The following is a 21,142-nucleotide window of genomic DNA, read 5'->3' as shown; positions in this document are numbered from 1 at the left end:
GCAGGGGAGAAGCAGGCAGGAAAAGGGTCATTTACAAACAGTAATTTCTGCTGATTTATAGCACATTAAGCTGAAGACTTGAATTACCTATTTACTGAGGTGAGAAATAGTTAAAACTTTGAGTATTATTACTCCAGATATCTGCAGTGTTCTCTTTCCCTGATGCACATTTTCAGACTGTGATTCTGGTATTTTTTTCTTAGAACAAAAATCCCACAGAAAAAGACTGTCTAGTAGCTTCAGAAGTGGATACGGATAGAAGAACACGAGAGTGTGTAATGGAAGTACTTGTACCAATAGCCTGATCCCTGGCTGGTTTTTTATTTTACTTGCACAAGCAACATAGCAAAAAAGATGGTAAAACTCCTGACAACCAAGAGGGTCAGCAGATTAGAAATTCAGATAGCTTTTTACCTGAAGACCTAAAAATTACGTAAGTAAAAAATAAGTATTTCAAAGCATAACACAATGAAAAGGACATTACTCAAAAATACTTGGCTCTGCAATCACACGTATGCATCTCCTGATATAAAAATCAGGGAGACAAAGCAGTATCTGTTTCTTTCTAGAGGCAGGTAAGACAAGAGGAAAAAGCGAGGAACCTCTTTTTGCCCTGCAACCATTAAAACAGAAAAAGTGCTGTAAGATTCACTACAGCTGAATCTTTCTGGAAGGAAGGTATCGGATGAACCCACAAACACTCTAATAGGACACGGTAAAAGACTGGAACAGAACATTTAATAATAATTCTTCATACTCACGAAATGCTACAATTAGACAGTAAAACTTGAATTCACGCTAGAAAGTTCTCTAATAAAGAAAAGATTAAGAAGTACAAGAAACCTATTTGTCCATTCTTTGCTTAGCCAGCAGCCATCAACCATGAGTTCAAAAGAAAAAAAAAAAGATTCTTTTCTGGTCAGCAGCAAAATTCCCCATTCAGAGCTCAGTCCTTAAAGGTTATCAGTGTTTACATTTCTTCTGTGAATCTACTAGAAAGACACTTGCCAACAAAAACCAGTATGATGATGACATCTCTTTCAGATTCAAACACAAGCCACACGCAAGTGCAGTTACACCAGCACAAACGTTTTATACTCGTTTATAATTCTGTATAGATTGCAGTGTTTGGGGGGATGGGGTTGTCTTTTTCTGTTTGATTTACTTTTACAAGTCCACATCCTTGGTAAGTTTCAGATGTAAAACCACTGTCCGTTTATTTAGAGCTGAACACAGCTCTACAGTAACAGCTTTAGGTCTCTGTATCTGTTCACTATAGTCCTAACGTGAGAAACAGATAGATGATGTTACCAATAGGCTTTGCAGCCCTTCAATCAGTGAACACAACCCCCATTAACCATCAGAGTTATTTATTAATTTTAACAATCAGAAAGGAAAAACTGGGAAGATTTTCCGTTGTCATGTTATTGTAAAAAGTAACCAACACAGCACTATATCAAAAGCATTGATCACTTCGCTTTCTCACCAATAATTGCCATTTCTGCAGACATACGTACGAACCTCAGTATTACAACATTTTAAAGTTCTTTGTCCTGACTGAGAAGTATTTCACTTGACTTATGATCAAGCACAAATTATAATCATGTTTGTGCTGTTAGAGCTGAAGCTGTCTGTAGAACTGTGCTCTGTTTTAAATACAGATGTTAAAATCATTTTGCTGTAGTGTCAGCCAGGTTGGATTGAATGGCAGTACTTAGACTCATTTTCTTCTGGAAGCTTTAAAAATAGAGAGCTTAAATTAAAGGAGGAGGTATTGTGGCTAGAATCAAATCTCTGAAAGGTCATGATGCTGTTCATTGCAAAACATTTCTTCTGAGATAGAAGAGTAGTTTTTTGGCTGACCACAAAATCTACAATGACTTAGACCTTCCTGTAAGAAAACAATAATTTCTAAGACTAATTGCATGTACATACTCAATTAGAAAATATAAAGTTGAAATCATTCATTCAAGATACATAGAAAAAACACAGAGCACGTTGAACCACGCAGAATCCGAACCCTGTAACTGAACTGTTTCAAAGGCTTTTAATAAGTACTGTTCATGAGTAGGAGGAAAAGAAGCCAGCATAATTAACTTTTCTACTAATATAACCAATTTTACCTTTATATACTGTAAATAAAGAATAAAGGAAAGCATTGTGCATTCCTATTTAAACCAGTCTGAAGATAATTACGAATGCACACTCTGGCTGAACTTCAAGCATTCAGATTTTAAACATTAATTTACTTTGACTACGTGCACGTCAAAATGAGAGACTGCTGTCTGGATCCAGACATGCAGTATTAATCCTGAACACGTGCACTCGTTGCAGGTCAGCAGACGTTCCAACTCTACTTCAGCAGGTGGTAGGAGCAGCACGCTACTTACAATCTGTATTAAAAAGTTCAACAACGTGCAATCTATTCTGAACAGCTCCCATACAGAAACATCGCTGCAACATAAGTACTTAGACCCCCCTTACACCACCTTTACTCCAGTCTGAAGAAATCCGGGCTGCCCCTCATGTAAACCATCAGTTACGTCCCTTTCTGAAAAACTTGTACTGTTTCGTCCTACCAACAGATTTTCCAAGGCAGCCCACCAAAGATTTCACAAGCCAGGGTTAGGCACTAAGAAAGGTACCAAAATACTCCTTGAAAATAATCTCACCTTTAGAAATTGAAGTAATGGAAAAAGTTAAGCTAAGCGTGTTCTCTATTAGATGTTTGTCTCTGGCCACTTCAGAAACTGAGTGCCTTCCGTAAGCGGTTCATCCGAGCACGGCGCAAACAAAGCCAAGGGGGCCCCAAGCCCAGATTACCTGGTCAGACAGTGATTTAGTTACAGTTTAGGGTAAACATGAACTTGTGTGGGGTTTGGGGTTTCAACTTCACATTTTTATATTATACTTTTGGGGTGGGTTTTTTTGTTTGTAGTCAGTATGTACCATACTGAAGCCCAGAAATAACCTGATGTTTTACAATGGAACAAGTGCCTCAGTTACAGTATTTCTTATAAAACAGACAGCCCTAGTGTCTATGACACCACACAACATGCACAGTCCACCTACTAGCCTCATTCCTACTGCTGAACAGACAATGATGCGACCACCAGGCTGACTGCAAGCAAAAACTGGATAAGAAAATACTCCAGAACCCTGAAATGGAACATTTAAAACACATTTTTCAAAAGTGAGTGTGTTTTGTTTCTCAAGTGCAACTGATAATGGCATTAAATGCATTCCAATAAAGCAGTGACATCTTTATTTTAACACAGAAGACAAGGACAAACGGGTCTTTTTTCTTCTTCAGGTTTGAAAGAGACTAGGGATAAAGTGAAGAACGACTACGATAGCAGGAACAAAATCTTTTTTAAAAAAATTATTATTTCTCTAAAGGCACTAAACTTTCCCACAGGGAGCATTGAGATAATGACACCTCCAAAAATATTCCCTCTCCATGTTTCAGAAAGTACCTGTTTCTCTGCACTCATACTGATGCCCCATGAAGGGAAATTTCAAGTGCAGCCTAATCCCTATTCTCTTGAAAACCACCCATAGCAGACACCCTGAGAGCTCTTTCATCCCTTTACTAGGCAATAAGATCAAGCCAAACAGATGCACATTCTGGCCAAGGACAAATATAAAGCATGTTATATTCCACACAGGATTTACTATATTTAATGAGCCTCCTGTGTATAAGTGGTACAAGTCTGAATTGTACACGCTAAACAAATAATATTGAGTAGCACCTTGGCAACAGGCGCTGCTTTAGAACTACAACTTCAAATATCATAAACAACAACGGTAAGTGACACATAAGTTTAAGGTTCTCCTACAACAGCTGTTCATCTTTAGATGCCTGTGAAGTTTTCATCACACAGAGAAATAAGTCTTTGCAAGCGTAAACAGAAGTAAAGGAGCATTTTGCTTCCTTGGGCACAATATCTTGTTTTTCTCATGTGTGGCACTATACCATTATATTCCATTTTAACCAACCCAGGTCAGACACTTACAATACTAGTTTGTCTATCGCAAAGCTAAAAACATATCTAAGTATATTTGACTTGCATCTTTCTCTTACTAACATTTAATCTTATCATGCACTTCTATTTTAAATCATTTTGGCTCCTATTGAGGAACATTCCTTGCAAAACAGAAGGAAATCAACATATAATGTTATAAACTCATGTTGCATTGAACTTTTGTTACAAAACAGCAGATTTGTCTTTGTCTATTAATTTATAATACTAAAAGATCCTGTCAATATGCCTCCTAACATACAGGGACATCACTAAGAATATTTAAAATATGTCATATCACAGAAAAAATTTAACAGACGTATTCTTTTCACAAGACACAAAAAGAAAGCATTTGTGAATTTTAACATCCTGTATTGAATTCCGCGAAACAGAGCACTGGCGTACCAGACAAACATATCCACAACTCCATCACGTAGCATCACATGATATGGTATCACTGTCATCCCACCAAGTGGCTCTTGCAACTTCTGGTTTGTTTCTTTTCGCATACAGGATATCACTCAGTATATAAGTATTATTACAGAACTGGACTGAGTCTGTGTCTTCCCAGACAAAGACAGCATTGTAACAGCAGCTGGCAAGACAGCCCAGTAAGTAGTTACCACCTGTTGTCAGAAGCACAGGCAGCTCTGCAGCAAAGTTTATAGGATGTGTCAAAGAACTGTGTACCTGCTTCTCTGCTTTAATGGCGATCTATGAGTCCAAAGACAAAATTATCACAAGAGGCACGTCAGAAAGGCACAGCATTACACTTGCTAAAACAGAACTGCAACAAGGACTACTTTTCCCAACTAATTCATGGTTAGCTGAGTACATTATAGAAACACTGAACTTGAAACTAAATCCTGAGCCCTCCCAACAAATACAATCTCAACTAACAAGAAATAAAAAACTTGAAAGTTCAACTGAACTTGAAATAATATTGTCAGCCTGACCATGTGACTCGCCACTGTAACTTATTAACGCACTTCACGTGCCTACCTATACACTTAAACACCCTGAAGAACGCTAAGGCTGACTAAACATTGAAGGGATTTATGCAATTTGAGGGAAGACAAGGTTAAAAAAAGACTTGGTCCTACTGCGTTAATAACTAGGGTGGAAAGAGCGAAGGTATTCGTATCGACGACTGTGCATCCCTCTGAGGCGTCTGAGTTCGGAGCAGAACTCCCTCTACAACCAAAGGAAAAAAGCCAACACTGCTCAACTCCATACCCCCAGGGGGTGCTTCAGGAAAGTTTTCACTCAGCCAGACTTCACTTACGAACCCAAACTGTGTACCTAGAGATGTATGGTAAAAACACTTTGCAACACCTATTTTAATAGATGTTTTCGCTTATCATCACTTTGATGTAGCAGCTAAAACGCGTCTTTAAACAGGATGGAAAGTCCCATTTCAACAGTTGATCGCTTGGGGTTTTTTTGCCAAAGAAGTCTCTTCAATGCTTATTCCAGAATGGTGCTTTAAAAGACACTATTTTCAAGGGATAACTACGAGAACATTTGGGAAACAATGCTAGCAAATGCCAAAAATCAGTAGACTCTGAAGAGGTTAAAAAAAATGTTTCAGCATATAGAAAGATATATGAGTGGTTCCATTTAGAACACATCTTAAACCCACCTCATTCATCAGGCTTTAAATCCTTCATTTTAGGAACCACTTTATTGATAATATGGTTCGCAACGCAGATGGGACACGTTTTCAGTACTGGAACGTGTCTAAAGTAATGGGGCACAACTTGGTATCAAATACCACACAGTTTGTTTCTTAAGTCACACACTCCTTGATGTTGGCAAGACATTAACTAGTTCCATTACTAGTTTCTATACATCAAAGTGTATTCTTGATTTAGTTCCTGGTACCTGAAGCAGGTGTTAACAGGAACAGAACTGCTTTTACAAAAAACTAGACTGTATTAAAGGAAAAAATACTTCTACGAAAGCCTAAAACAAAGTTTTAGCAGGCATTTCTCAGTGTCTTGGATTTCACAAAAACAACAAACCCTATCCTAGTTCACATGAGTTTTCCACTTCATTTTTGACTCAAGCTTAAAAAAATGTTTCCAGTTTGTATTAATTTTCCTTCTTTCTTCCTTCCTTTCATTAACAGCAAGTATGAGAAAGTCAGACCCCTTAAATTACAAATATCTCCTTGAATCACAATTTGGGCACAGGTCTCTAGGAAAAAAAACCAAAACAAAACACTAACACACTAACGGTCCTTCAACAGGTTGTTCTCTTGAAGGAATAAGAGCCTATAAATCAGTTCATACAAAAACATTATTTTCACTATTAAACCATTTTCTTGCAGAACTGAATTAATTGAGATACAGGAGGAAAGATCTCAACTTGACCCAACTACATGTTACTAATTCATCCTAGAAGCTGCCTTACTGCTTCAAACCAAAGGCTGTGAAAACCTGCAAAATAAGAAAAAAGAGTTATATTAAACTAATTCTCTCCCATTTTAAACTGCAACTTAACTACTTTAGAATCACTGCATCATGACCAGCAGCTATGGGTATATATACTACAGTTACATATTTTTTCTAACCTGAGGAAACTTTCACCTAAACCAATGGATCTTCTTAGCTTTTCCACTGTTCTCAGATACAAACATCTTACTTCTGCCATCCAGCCTCACGTAACAAACTACAGATTGCCATGATTTCAATGTCTTAAAAATTATATATGGCTAGAAACCATTTTCCATTTCCTTCTGGTATACAGTCATTGTAAGAACACTTCAATACAAAAGGGGTTTCCCCAAAAACTCAGTGAAAAAATTAGTTTTAATAAAGTTTTGCAGCTAAAGAAAGTAAAAGTAACTGCTCAGTATTTCCTCAGAATATTCCGACAAGGAAAGTCTCTGTGCCAATATCTGCTGGTACTTTTAATTTGTTTGGGTTTTTAAAAGAACCAAGCATTATGCCAAATCTCCTATTTTCTTTTTAGCACGTGCTAGGTAGCACACCTGGAACTCCAAACACAAATTCATCAAGTGATTTCAGTTAGTGCCAGGAAGGCGAGTCCAGCTAGAGATGTCGTACACACACCGTGCAAATAATCACTGATAGGCTCGTACAGGTGTGAACGAAGACGGCAACCAGCAGGACCTCAAGAAGTAAATGAAGAATATGCCATAATAATTAAATAAATCTGTGAAATCATTACAGTAAGAGACAACTACAGCATTCAGCAACTACATCTGTTCCCCTTTGCCAAAAAAAAAAAAAAAACGTAAAATACACTTAACAATGCAAAATAATTCATACAGGCACACAGAGAACATGCAGTCTGGTAACAGAAATGCCATTTTTGCACTTCACAGACCCTTTGGAGTTTGGTTTTTTTTAATGATAGCACAAGCTGCAGCTGAAGCAAGCTTTCTTCTTTTGTTGGAAGAATCCACACCTTTACGAGATGCAAACTTTCCTGGTGTACGTACCTGAGAACCACGAAAATCTGCCTTGCCGAAATTTCTAAAACTGCTTTTTAACCATGACAGTAAAGGAACCAGACTGCACAGTATATTGTTCTTCCCGCCCAGCGAAAGCCACTTGCGAACGCTGCTCGCGATGACGAAACCTTCGGCCACCCTGACGGGACACGCACAACGCCGGCGGCACCGCAAGCGCCTTCGTTCCACACCCGTAAGCTTTATTTGGATATCGTCTTTTCCATGAACGAACAACTACGGCGCTTACAGGAATACGGCACAGTCACTCCGAAGCCAAAAATCCAATTTTACACAGGAAAAAAAAAAAGTTAAACAATTTTCAGATTTCCTGGCTGAGATTCTGAAAAGACTCCATGTAACTAGCATGAATATACATGGATGATGACCAATTAAGAAAAATCATGCAAATCTCTCTAATCTCAAAAGACTTTTACCCTAATCACTGCTTCATTTCCTTTGTGACCATATTCAACTTGACAATGGATCTCATTTTTTCTGAATAATCTTCTAGGATATTTACACAAGCCTAATGTATGCAACGCTTCTGCATTATTAATAATTGTGTGGGAAACGCAGAAAAATTTTACCTCACTTGCTACGGCTGCCTGAGAAATTTTGAGTCCTTTCAAACAATGCAAAAAAAGTCCTTGAGCCAAGAGATCACTTGTAGTGGGATCAATTAAGTGACTAAATTGAAAAGAAAATTCAATAAATAACATTTTTAACCTAAATGTTAATTTAAAAGGCTCTCAAAAATAGGTTTCAGTAATAATTTTGGTGAAAGCACAGTTACACAGTGCCATCTAGCAGTGACTTACAGTACAGCGGGTACGACAATACTCAGGTTGACATATTAAATAGTTTGTAAAGCCCTTACTCATTTAAGTAAACTCAAAGAAACCAATGAAGTGACCCATACAATTGCTATAAGAAAACCTGAAGCTGCAACTTTACAGATTGAGCCTACACCAACTGCTATGATTCGCTTCCTGCTGACTTAAACTCTAGCCTAATAGAGGGAGAAGGTGTTTAAAATGCCTTTCTTGGACAGCTTATTCCTTCTGCAAAAAACTTTTCTAAAAAAATCACAGAATGGTTTGGGTTGGAAGGGACCTCAAAGATCATCCAGTTCCAACCCCCCTGCCATGGGCAGGGACACCCTCCACTACACCAGGTTGCTCAAAGCCCCATCCAACCTGGCCTTGAACACTTCCAGGGATGGGGCAGCCACAACTTCTCAGGGCAATCTGTGCCAGTGCCTCACCACCCTCTGAGTGAAAAATTTCTTCCTTACCTTCTGGAGAAGGTAAGTCAGCACTAGCAGAACTCTTATTGTAATGGACACCTATACAGCTCTTATTGCACGTCTAATACCAAAATCAAATTTTGATCTAACGTTGCTCTAAAGTTTCTTCTTCACTAAATTTATATGGCAACTATTTCTCTGCTTCTCATGACTCAAACTGTTGAAACATGTGAAGTAACATACACGAATAAATTCAATTTTTCTAACATACTGAGGGGAGGGGCAGGGGAAGGATACCTTAAGGTCCAAAAGATTGTCATCAAGATGGATTCTTTACCAGATGAACTTGCACAAAATACCTGCAGAAATCAATTGTTGCACAAAACACTAAAATAAGAGTGTTACAAGTCTAAAGCTCTAGTTTCACAAAAACATACTTTAACTCAGAATATGAAAGCCCTAGTGCTAAACAAAAGACAAGCCATCTCTTATTAAACACTCAGTCCTACTAATGCTCTGCCCCTCTTCCTTTCACAATGTCCTAATACACATGCACAGATACTTCCAAAGATTTGTCCAACTTTGCAGTGAATCAAACCAAGGAAGTAACCTGGTTTTAGACTAAAATGGCCAAATAATAAAACATATCGTGCCAGAGTATTTTCGAAATTACAGTGGAAAAAATAAAGGCAAACAACAAGTGTGATGTCAGACTTTGGCTTAACAATTCAGAGTTTAGAGTATTAAAATAAGCTAGAATACTGCCATTCTGAACAGCAGCAGTGTCCCTAAACGATGTACAAAAGCAAATCCTTAAAAACTGTGAAGCTCTATAAGTCAGTAGCATTCAGTTCAGATACATCGAAAACGGATGCAGAGAAGCAAGGTATTCTTTTCAGGATAGCATGCAAGCCAGCACCAAGGACTTCAACTTCCCTGTCTCCAACTGTTTTATTCTAAAACCATCTCCCACAAATATTTTTCTCCATAAGTCTATTTCTGTAGTTCCCATTTTACTTTTTAAAAAAAACACATCAATTACGACAGAGTTGTTCTCTATTTAATAGACATTGATCCAGATTTCAGCTGTCCTGGGACCTAAATTTGAAGGTTTCATAAACCGTATTTTGCATAAGGCATCAAAGATCCACCTATTACCCATTTATCAGAATTGTACACACCAGATAAACAGACTAACGCACTTGAAGTTTGATGCAAGCAAACTGGATAATGTCCAGAGGAGAGGAATAAGAAAGGTCAGAGATCTAGAGACCATGACCTGTGAGAGAAGCTTTTAGCAACTCGCTCTGTTCAGCCTAGACACAGATGCCTACGGGAAGAAGCGATAACAACACTCAAATATGTGAAAGGTTGTGAAAGAAGAAAAGAATCAGATGTTTTCCATACCCACTAAGAAAACAGAGGCAGCTATAGGCTTGAACTGCGCTAAAAGGTTTAGGTTACACATTCGGAAACACTTTTCAACTAGAAAGGTAGTTAATCACCCAAAAGGGGTTACGAATTCTCCACCATGGGAGGCCTTCGACAACCACCTAAAACAAACGTCGGTGAACAGTCGAGCCCCAGGAAGGAAAGTTCAACCAGGCAGGTGCCTCTTGGCCTATGATCTACGACAGGCTACGAGGAGGCTCTGCCAGTCATGAACACAAACTTACAACCTACTCCCTACAGGTAGGTGGGAAAAACGATCGTACTTAAAGCTCCTCTCCCAGTCCTCCTCTGCATCAGTTTACATCCCAGAAATGAACTCCTCTCCCTGTACTCAGTGCCCGACTGCCTGCCTGCAGGCGAGCAGCATCACACCGAGGTGCTGTTAAACTACGAGAATTCCTCCCCAGCTCCCTCAGCAGCAGAGGTGAAGCTCACAGTCCCCTCCACGTCAGTGTACCCCTGCCTCAGTGAAGTGAGGAACCGCTGACAACACTGAAAAGCTACAGACATAAATCAACTGTCAGCCACCTACAGAAGAAAATAAAGTAGAGCAGGAAAAACAGTATTTGGAAAATCATGGATAGACCCAAAGACAATTCAGAAAACACATTACTTTTGGGAAAGAAAAAAAAAAAAAAAAGTAAGTATCACAGCCAAATAGTTTGTGGAGAAACTCCTCCTTCCTCCCATAAGCTTCCTGGAGTTTGGGTTTTTCAGGGATTTTTTTTGTGGTTAATTTTTTTTTTTAACTATGACATTGTTCTCCTTTAACAAGAGATTCTTTTAGGGTTTTTCCTATTCTACTGTGATGTTACAAAGAATATTTGGAGAATATATCAATGTGACTGTCTCAGGCTTAAACTTCTTATTTTCTAGTTAGTAGGTTTTTCTAAAGTATATTCAGTTGACACTCTCCTTTCATCACTACCAATTGTAAGACTCAAACTTCTAGTTGAAAAAATACCAGATGCTTAAATTTACCATCATCTGACCATCCACATCTTACATTCACAAAGGAAGATTAACATTTACCAACGGTTAAGTGAATTTTTCAAAGCATGATAAAGACAAACAGAAAAATGCCAACCCATAAACAAACAAGAGAACTTCAAAAGTCAATTATCACTTAGGGAATCAATCACAAACAAGCACACTTTTACCCTAAAAGTCTGGCCAACAAATGCTGAGGGTCCAAAACGCCTAACAAAACCAGCAGCCAAGTGATCTATCTTCTATTAAATTGCAAGCCAAAAAACTTAGTTCTCTATACACCAGTGTCTTGTACCAATCAACAGCGAATTCAGTTTTGGCATGACTAACTTAAAGACTATTTAAGACAAAGCTTCTGCTTTTCTACTTAGTTTCTTTCTGTAAAGAAATTCCAAAGCCAGGGATTTGACACACAAGACAAATGCTCACGTCTTTTGCTTTAACAGATGAAATCTCTTCCTCAGCCCCGACACTTAGTGTGTTAACTCCAACTGGTAGCACACAACTGCTACAAGAGTCACACAAGGGCATACAAGCTTCACGGACATGCATTTCCGCAAACACATCATGCCCTGGCTAAGCATGCCTGTTGTAAAGACTACACCAGCTAAGTCAACTTAGCCTAGCACCTGTGGGGACCCTATTTGGTCACAGCTTCTATCCCACTTTCCACAGGTGTTTGAAACAAGCACAAAAAAAAAAATAATCACAGAAACTGGCTAAGATGAGGCTGAAACTTACTAAGAACTGCAAAAATAGGTTATGACAACACCAAATATTCTAATGCACAGGTTTATGATGCAATAAAGCCATTTCTCTGCATCTCTGAGATGCAGAGCAGCTTATCACTTCTCTTAGGGTGAAAGGTATCTCCGCCTATAGTGTTGCTGAGACCAAACACTTACTCAAGCTGAAATATTAAGAGCCTGTACATAACTTGCTTAATTTCAAAACAGGCTTTTGAGTGTAGCAACGCCACAGAATAGAGCAGAAGTACCCAAGATCCAATGGTTATTGCATATTCTCCCCCAGGAGGACACAAATAGCCCAGGAGTCCGCTTCAGACTGCGGCACAATGCCATTCCACTAACACGGAGCTCCTTCCCTGCAAACTCAGACTCTTCTGAGACAGACTGCCCTTTGACAACTTGCTTATCTCCACTATTCAAATATCATTCACAATAAAAAATTTTACAAAACTAAATTTAAAAGATATTTGGCTGAAAAAAATAAAAATTCATACAACTCAGAAGTTCCTGAAGATAAGCTGAAGAAAGTGATATATGCTCCCCAATGGCAAACAAAACAAAACAAAACACTTGGCACAAACTCTAAGTCAACCATACAAAATTCAAAAGCTAAACATGTAGCTAGGCCTCATCCACATTCAACTTAAGATGTTAATTCACAGCAAGTGGCACTTTCCCTCAAAAAAACAGATTAAATCAGATCCTGTACATTGTTTAGCATTTGCTTGAACAAACAAAAAACCTAGTTTTGCAAACTTAGCACAGCACTGTACTACTAATGACAATAGTTACCATCTACCCAAAATGCTAGCCTTAATAAGCTGTAACAATTAATTACTGATGTGCACTGATGAACACCATCTGCCTTTACACCATTGGCTAAATTCATGGTTTTACTTACGCTGTAGCCACGCATTTCAACAGACAGCACTTGTTCAGCAGTCTTCACCATTTTCAGTGTCTTGGTATAATACACAAAACAATAAACAATAGGCAATGCCTGTGAGTGCTGAAGTCCTTATTAGTCTGTAGCCCCTCATCCACTCTTTCAACAGGACACTAAGCATGTTCCCTTTTATGCGTCTTCTCTTCAACATGAGGTCTTAGGTAGATCAGAGCATTTGTTCTTGTCTTTTTCCTCCTTCTACTCAAACTTACTGTTTCAGCAGATGGACAGTCTTAAGGATACCTCAGCTACATCCATTGGTAAACAAAACTGGCAAGTTTAGAAAATTAACAACTAGAAGAGGCAATAAAAAAACAGAGAATTGTTTTAACGATATTTCAAAATATTATGTATTCTCTAAACAGAATCTCAAATAAGTTCTCTGCACAGCGAATTTCAGAGTTGTAAGGCATGTAACACGAACCATAAACATTAAGCTTCAACAGAAATTGGCAAGTCTCACCAACAAATACCATAATCACAGCCATGGAGTGAGCTCTTCCAGAGCTACAGGAAGGAACCCATCAAAAATACAGCATTTTTCCATGCAACAAACATGCAGACAAATCGCATGAGATAGTAAAAATGATGCCTGAGCAAAGATTAGACTAAAACTGCACAAGTAAAGCTGAAAGTCTATAATATAACCTAGTTTCTATGTGCTAAATCAAAGCCAAGCCCACTGAATTTGCAACAAAACAATTACACTCTTTTTAGCTTCTGGAATCCCATACCACAGGAGGAAAAAAACCTGCCATGCTAGCATTTATTTCTGAAAAAAAAAAAAATAGTAGTGCAGATAAGCTGTTACTGGTTTAGTTTTGCTGAATGTTTGCTAATAACAGTTTTTGCTTCCTCTTCATAAAAGCAAGAGTTACTGTTCATTCTTCTGGTATTTGTAAGTCATTAGTAATGTCTTTTCCCCCACCAGCATGTTTATAAAGACTGAGGAGGGAATGCTTTGGACCTGAACAGCCTCAAGCCAAAAGCAATTATCACAAAACAGCAAGCATACCTAACTGCTTGATCCATGGAAATGCATTCAAGGAGGCTGGGCCAAAACCCTTGGATTCCACAGAACCAGAAACCCAACAAATGCTACTACGACTACTGGCTTCAGAAGTCTCTCTCTTCTACCTCTGACTATACATGCTCAGCTCCATTTTTCAGAGAGAAAGTACTGTTAAGTGGCACACATACTGAATTCTTTTCCCAAACAAACATCTGGCTCCCAGTATTTCAGGGCTCTCAGCTCACCCAGTTTCTCTTTTTCACAGTACACATTACTTGTCTGTACCATGAGAGTTTTTTCATCCAGAGCGTATCTCAAACTAGCACTCTAGTAGGTCTCATGCATATCTAAACTATACAGCGAGTCATGCTGCCAAGAAACCAAAACCAGTTGTCGAACCAGTAAAGCCACCATCAGCTACGTTGTTTTCAGAACCTCAACAAGTACCATGGTACAGCCCAGCACTGATGGCAGCTGGTCCGCAGGCTTCTGCGTGGCTCAGACTGACAAAGGAAGTACGCAAGATTTGTTCAGAATGCTGCCTGCCTTCACGTTGTAAAAGCAGATACAAAACACGTTCAGCAATTCTGCTGGTTTGCCTTCGCCTGTTTTTCAGCTAATGCAGTTTCTGATTTTTAACCAGCATTGCTGTTATTGCAGTACCTGCACATTGCCAACTCACACTGCGCTCTCCCCACAGGCAGTCTCTGCGGTAAGAAAGCGCAGCACAGCCCGCATTTTTCAGCTCTGGATATCACCACTCCTGAAAGCAGCAAAGAGGGCTTGTACAGAAAGAACATTTTAGAAACAGATGAAAGGCAAGAACAAGAAAAGAAGAAAAAATGGGAAAAAGGTCTTCTTCATTTCCTGAACTGAGCTCAAATCAAGAACCGGATAGAATCCATGCAATAAACAAGGATAAGGAATAGCATTTGAAAACTCTTATTCCAATAAGTCATAAAAACTTATTTCTGCAATTAGAAGACATTATATCAATGTTCAGTTTCAAAGTCAACTCATAAGGCAGGCTGCATTGTTACAACTTCCAGTTTGCAATAAAAGTCTCTCTGATGATTGCTTTTCCTTCTATTTTTTTTTTTTTTTTTTTTCAATCTTGCAATTAGAAGACACTAGAAACAAGTGCTTGACCATTTCCCTTATAATGGAACAAGAACTGCAAGTAAAGGTCACATTTTATTTCCTAGAACTGGAACTTTATTCCAGCATCTCTTCACTAAGTGTTGTTAACTGAAAAGCTTAGGTACATCAGGAAACAGGCTAATCAAAACACTTTTATTTAAGTAATAGCTGTCCAAGATGCTGTGAAAACAGATGATCTCTCCCCTTAGTATTTCTGTATTTTCCTCAAGTTTACAGCAGTTTTAGCCTAAACTAACAAATTCTAGCAACAGAGGTATTGATTTAGAAATCAGCTCTAGCAAAATATTTGTTATTTTTTGCATAGTGTAAACAATATTAAGTTCAAGAAATATTTGAAATTGGATTACGTTAAGCAATGCTTACTACTACCGAGTAACTACTTCACTGTATAGGACAAAAAGAGATTTAATATCTTCTTGACATTCCTATCTGACCTTCCCAGATAACTTACTATTAAAAAAAAACCACATAAAAAACAACCAATCGACACATGCTTTCTTAAAAAGAGATTGATGAAAGGTATTTGAGAAATCACAGAATGGTTTGGGTTGGAAGGGACCTCAAAGATCATCCAGTTCCAACTCCCCTGCCATGGGCAGGGACACCCTCCACTACACCAGGTTGCTCAAAGCCTCATCCAGCCTGGCCTTGAACACTGCCAGGGATGGGGCAGCCACAACTTCTCTGGGCAACCTGTGCCAGTGCCTCACCACCCTCAGAGTGAAAAATTTCTTCCTTAGATCTCATCGAAATCTCCCCTCTTTCAGTTCAAAGCCATTGCCTCGTGTCCTGTCACTACACGCCTTTGTCCAAAGTCCCTCTCCAGCTTTCTTGTAGCCTCTTTAGGCACTGGAAGGTCTCCCCAGAGCCTTCTCTTCTCCAGGCTGAACAGCCCCAAATGAGAACTCATCTGTATGTAGTCTTACACAAACAGCTATCACAAGTAAGGCTTTTTGGACCAGCACTCCACTTATCTGGGAAAAGAGCATACCTACTCCAGAGTTGCACTACTAGTTAAAGAATCACCCAGGTTTCCTAAAATAGTTCAGCGCTTGAATAATTCAGTATCTAGTTTCTACTTAGCTAAATACAGAAAGAACAACTGCAAAAAAGGAAAATGAGATGTAACTGTTCAACAATATTGTGAGATGTTCAAGAAAAGAAACAAGTATTTTGTGAAATCAGGAATAAAATACTTCTAGCAAAGTGTCAGCAAGGCCAGCTTGCAGTCTTTCAGTACAAGCAGGACACAAGTTCAAATGCAAGACACATCAAAACTTGAATTAAGGAATAAAGTTTAAATTTTTATTTTGACTAATCATAAGCTACACAGAAGTATTCAGATAACAATTTTCCATTGGAATATGGTATCAATCTACGTTTTCAGCCTTCTATAGCTTTTCTTTCAACACTTTTTGCATTAAAGAGACAAAACGTGGCCAGCACAATCACAAGTTTGGGTTTTTTGTTTAGGGTAGGGGAGGTGGAACAAGATGACAGGGAGTGCGTTAAAGTATCTGGAGGGAAAGGGAAGGAAAAAAAGCATTTTCAGCTCTTCTGAACGTCCAAGATACAGTCTCATACCGTCCCACCTTTATCACACTGATCGTCCCTCCCAAAACAAAGGACCCTTCACATGAAACGGTTCACCTTCGTTCCAGCAGCACACACACACATCACCGATGGCAACACACTTCCTTTCTTTCCTTCCTTCCTCTCCCTCTCACTTGGGTCCCACCAATTACAATCAGACAACCAGCTACATTCTGCCCAAGAATTAACATCTTTCCCTTCCACTCTTATGATAACTTTTCAGTTAAGTTTAGCAGGCAAAACGCCCACAAAAGGCACTGCATGTCATCCACGAGACGGCTGCCCTGTCAGGAAAACCTAACTGTTCTGAAAGCAGGCATCTTGCTACCATTCTGCTAAATCCCAGGAGAACACTTTACCTCTGCACGTTCAAATCAGAAAGAGATCAAAGGATGATTTTAGAAAGTGTAATTAAGACTGAAAACATTTGATGACAGCTTGACAGCTCGGAACATTCATGCCAAAAAAACTGAATTATGCAACTTGTCTGATATTGTCACCTGTAATTTTGTATCCATACGCAGCCAGCTGTCCAGCCATATATTCACCATCGGAATTATTGTGAGAACATCCCCATGTTCGAATCCAGATTTTCTGAACACCAGGAATAATGCTGTTAAGTAAAATTTAATGCAAGTTAAAGGCAAGTTAAGGCAAAGACAAAATTAAGGCAAGTTAAAAGATGAACATGCTTCCCCTTTTAGCCCACTAAACAGACTCAGTTAATTTTAAGTCCCCAAATATAAAATAAGCAACTAACAGTAACAACTCCAAAACAGCTGGGGAAGAATATCATGACTATGTGACTTGAACGTAGTGGGTACTAGGTCTGGCTGGCATGGAGCTAATTTTTTCCACAGAAACCCGTATGGTGCTGTGTTTCATATCTGTGACTAAAACGAAGCTGATAACACACCTGTGTCCCAGCTTTTGCTGAACAATCCTCCCACAGCACCAAAATCTGCCATTTCCCACTGTGCTCCACCCTGCCACACACAGGCTGGGCATGGGCAACACGTTGGGAGGGAACACAGTTGGGAGAGCTGACCCAAACTGACCAAAAGGATAATCCATACCAGATGGCATCATGCTCAGCCAAAAAGCCTGGGGGCTTGGTCTTTCCAAAGCAGCCATTGCTCTGAGACTTATCAGGCATCAGACTGCTTGTGGGAGGGGGTAAGTGGTTGCTGTTGCATCACTTGCGTTTTTTCCCTCCTCTTTCCTTCATTTAAACTGTCTTTATCCAAACCCAAAAGTTTTCTCACTTTTGCTTTTCCAATTCTCTTCCCCAACCTACTGGGTGCTGTCCACCACGAGTGGCAAGCGAAAGAGTTTTAGAATGGAGAACGAGCAAGAGCTGCAGGATAAGAGGTTCAGCACACTGAAGTTCACAAACTTCAGCACACAATCAACTAACTTTCTGAAAACCGTCCCATTAACAAATGACTTTGAAATGACTGCACTGAAATTAGGCCACCCGCAAACAAACTGGTAAGAGCTAAACTGCAACCTTTCGATGCTATTGCACCCCCTCATTGCAGTTCCCTCCATACAAGCCATCTTTATAAATTCTTAAATTACGCCTGCCACCAGCCACACTAGCATCTAAAGCTCACATCCAGCCTTTCTGGGCTACAGACGCAGCACGGCAGATCCACACCATGGAGCCAGCACACACGATCGTCTAAGAGCCAACAAAAAACTCCACAAGAAGCTCTCACTGAAACTCCAGGGATAACCGTGCCAACGAGCTAAGCATGCCAGTACAAGAATGACGCACATCCCAGAACACAATTTTTTGCCCTGCCTGCATCTTTTTTTATTTCCTACCCCTGCACTTCTTTTTTTAAGGGTACTTCCTCCAGCTAGAAGCAGAAATTTGTTGATAAGAGATTAATGATCATTAAGTAGATATGTGCGACACGCGCTGCACATGTACGATGCATTCAGGCTTCCTGCTGTCTAAACAACATTCGTTCAATGTGCTTTCTTGGGTCAAAAACACTAAAACACAGCTTGGTAGATAACATATAGTACCCGAAAGGAGAATGGAGTGCTAGTGTAAAGCACCTACCGACCACCAGTTCGGCTGTACATACCCTCCTGGCAGAGCACGCTCAATGCACCTTATGGGGCTTCACATAAAGGTGCACTGTCGTGCTTATAAAATCTCCTTTGAACACTAACGAAAAAACAAAATTGAATTTCCTCTGCATTCCAGACAAACTTTATTTTCATCTTTATAATGTGGGGAAATTTTATCCACCAGCTTGAAATTAATGGGGGGCAAAAAAAATTCTAAAAATCTAGATCTTGGAACCGCAGTAGAAACTAGAATCAATAACTGAGTTCATCTGTACTTTAATCAATTCCCCTGCAGTAGAAAGTTGATTCTGTTCTTATGGGAAGCACAAGAAGGAAAAATGCAAAGATACAACCCATAGTTATTACACTATTTCCACTGAAATAAAATACTAAGTTCAGAAGAAGTTTCACTATATCGCTTGCAGGATGTACATGCAAGAAGTAGAGCTGTTGGAAATCCCAGGTTCCAGAAACAATGTGGAAAAACTGAGGCAAGGAAGATGCACCCTTGGTGGAAGAGGATCAGATCAGGGAATACTTCAGCAAACTGGAGATACATACACCCCTGGGCCCTGACAGACTGCACTCACAGGAGAGACATGGACGTACTGTAGGCAGTCCAACAAGGGGCCGTGAGGGCGACTGAAGGATGGAGCATCTCTCCTAGGAGAAGAGGCTGAGGGAGCTGCAGCAGCTTGAGAGGAATCTCCTCAATGTGTGTAAACACCTGAAGGGCCGAGGCAAAAAGGATGCAGCCAGGCTCTTTCGGTGGTGCCCAGTGACGGAACCGGGGGCAATGGGCACAAACTGAAACACAGGGCGTTTCCTCTGAACATCAGGAAACACTTTTTGATCGTGAGGGTAACTGAGCACAGGTTGCCTAGGGAGGGATATACAAAAACTAGGCACGGTCCTGGCCAACTGGTTCCAGCAGGGGTTTGGACAAGATGACTTCCAGAGGTTCCTTCCAACCTCAACTCTTTGGTGACTCTCAGAATTTTGTTTATATTTCTCATCCCAGAAGTTAAAAGGCTACTCGAGGACTGCACTTTGAAGAGCTCAGCTTCAATTTAGGTAATTAAGGTGAAGCAGACTATTTCTCAGAAATGTTTTACACATAAAAGCTTAAGTAATAGGAACCATTTTTCAGGCTGATTACTCCATTAATCAATATCTCAGTCATAACTGATTTCTACAAAAAGTTTGTCTAGAACAAGACATTTTCTTAGGATTTATTATTCATTATCACTACATTTTATAAACACTATTTAATTAGTTTTTGTGTTGTATTCAGATTCTACATTATGAGATACTGAGAACTTCCACCTTATTTTTGGAAGCTGGCAGTGTGCACAAGATGTGAGAAAAGCAACAAGACAGGGTTGATGGAAGAACTTACCTGTCACTCGGGGGATCATCTTCTGTCTGAGCATTTTTTTGTGAACCGCGTTTTCGCACTTTTGGAAAAACATTCTTTCTTACAAACTGCCGATCATGTGGTTTCAAATCTTCTGCTGACACAATATCTTCAATATCTTCAAGCACTGAATCACAGGCAGCAGGCATCTTCAAAAAGCCTTACGGAAGACCAGTATTAGCAAGCACTTAAAGAAAAAAAAAAAAAGTCAAAACCTAGTATCTACTGCATATGTTCTCATAAATAAATGTCAGATACATTGCTACATATACCTGCAATATATCATACCTATGAGGGATATCGAGCACATGAAAACAGTCAGCTATCCAGAAATAATTTCCTGATGCCCTCTTCCCCCCAAGATCCCTCAAACACAGGCAGGAAAAGAAAGAAAGAAATGACATTCAAGTGCCTGCTTCAGAGGCTGTTCCAGCTCTTTTATTTGTGTGCTGAAAATAGGTGCACAGCAGTTCAATACGTCTTCACAGTCCTTTTGAAAACAAACCCAACTATTCCTAAAATTCCTGATCGCACAAGCCTTTTATTTGAATCACTTCATTCATCAGGCTGCAAAATCAAAATTCCTGTCCTCAGGTACAACATGGTAAACAACTATATCTAGCTAATATAAAATAGCTAATTATCATCTGGCTCGTATAATATACTAGAAGATCATTAAAATCTAATTATATTTTCCACAAGAAAGTAAAAATATATGCATATGTATCTCCCAGCAGATCTCAACATCCAGATGTGTTTTCAGGAAAGAAAAAAAAAGCTATTTACTAAAGGAGCCTACAAAAAAAAAGTTACTGCATTAATTACACGCCTCACACTGCGGGAAAATACAACGCTTTCTTAAGTGGCAGTGGAGAACAAATCAAACAAGGCTTTAATTTCTTTAAAACCAGATTTCGGGAACAGAAAATTCAGGCCAGTGCTGTACAAAATACTTTCAGACGTTGCAACTGAATTATTCAAGAACATA

General features: G+C 39.3%; 1 protein-coding gene across 3 annotated transcripts in view; it reads right to left on the bottom strand.

Moving 5' to 3' along the window:
• Window positions 1-21,142, bottom strand: part of CDKAL1 (CDKAL1 threonylcarbamoyladenosine tRNA methylthiotransferase) — a 337,692-nt gene that overhangs the window by 316,050 nt on the left and 500 nt on the right. For 2 of the 3 annotated variants that reach the window (XM_086608947.1, XM_086608949.1), the window contains exons 2-3: window positions 20,137-20,341; window positions 17,153-17,265 (exon numbers count right to left, since the gene is read on the bottom strand). In XM_086608947.1, the coding sequence (XP_086465073.1) occupies window positions 17,153-17,265; window positions 20,137-20,303 (280 nt within the window). In that variant the 5' untranslated portion in view covers window positions 20,304-20,341. The remainder of the gene's footprint in view (window positions 1-17,152; window positions 17,266-20,136; window positions 20,342-21,142) is intronic. The other variant, XM_086608948.1, reaches the window with a different exon arrangement.

Source organism: Tauraco erythrolophus, chromosome 3 (genome assembly GCF_009769465.1).
Source record: "Tauraco erythrolophus isolate bTauEry1 chromosome 3, bTauEry1.pri, whole genome shotgun sequence".
NCBI classification, from domain to species: domain Eukaryota; kingdom Metazoa; phylum Chordata; class Aves; order Musophagiformes; family Musophagidae; genus Tauraco; species Tauraco erythrolophus.
Note: the sequence above shows the minus strand (reverse complement) of the source record. Positions and strands in the feature narration are given on the sequence as shown.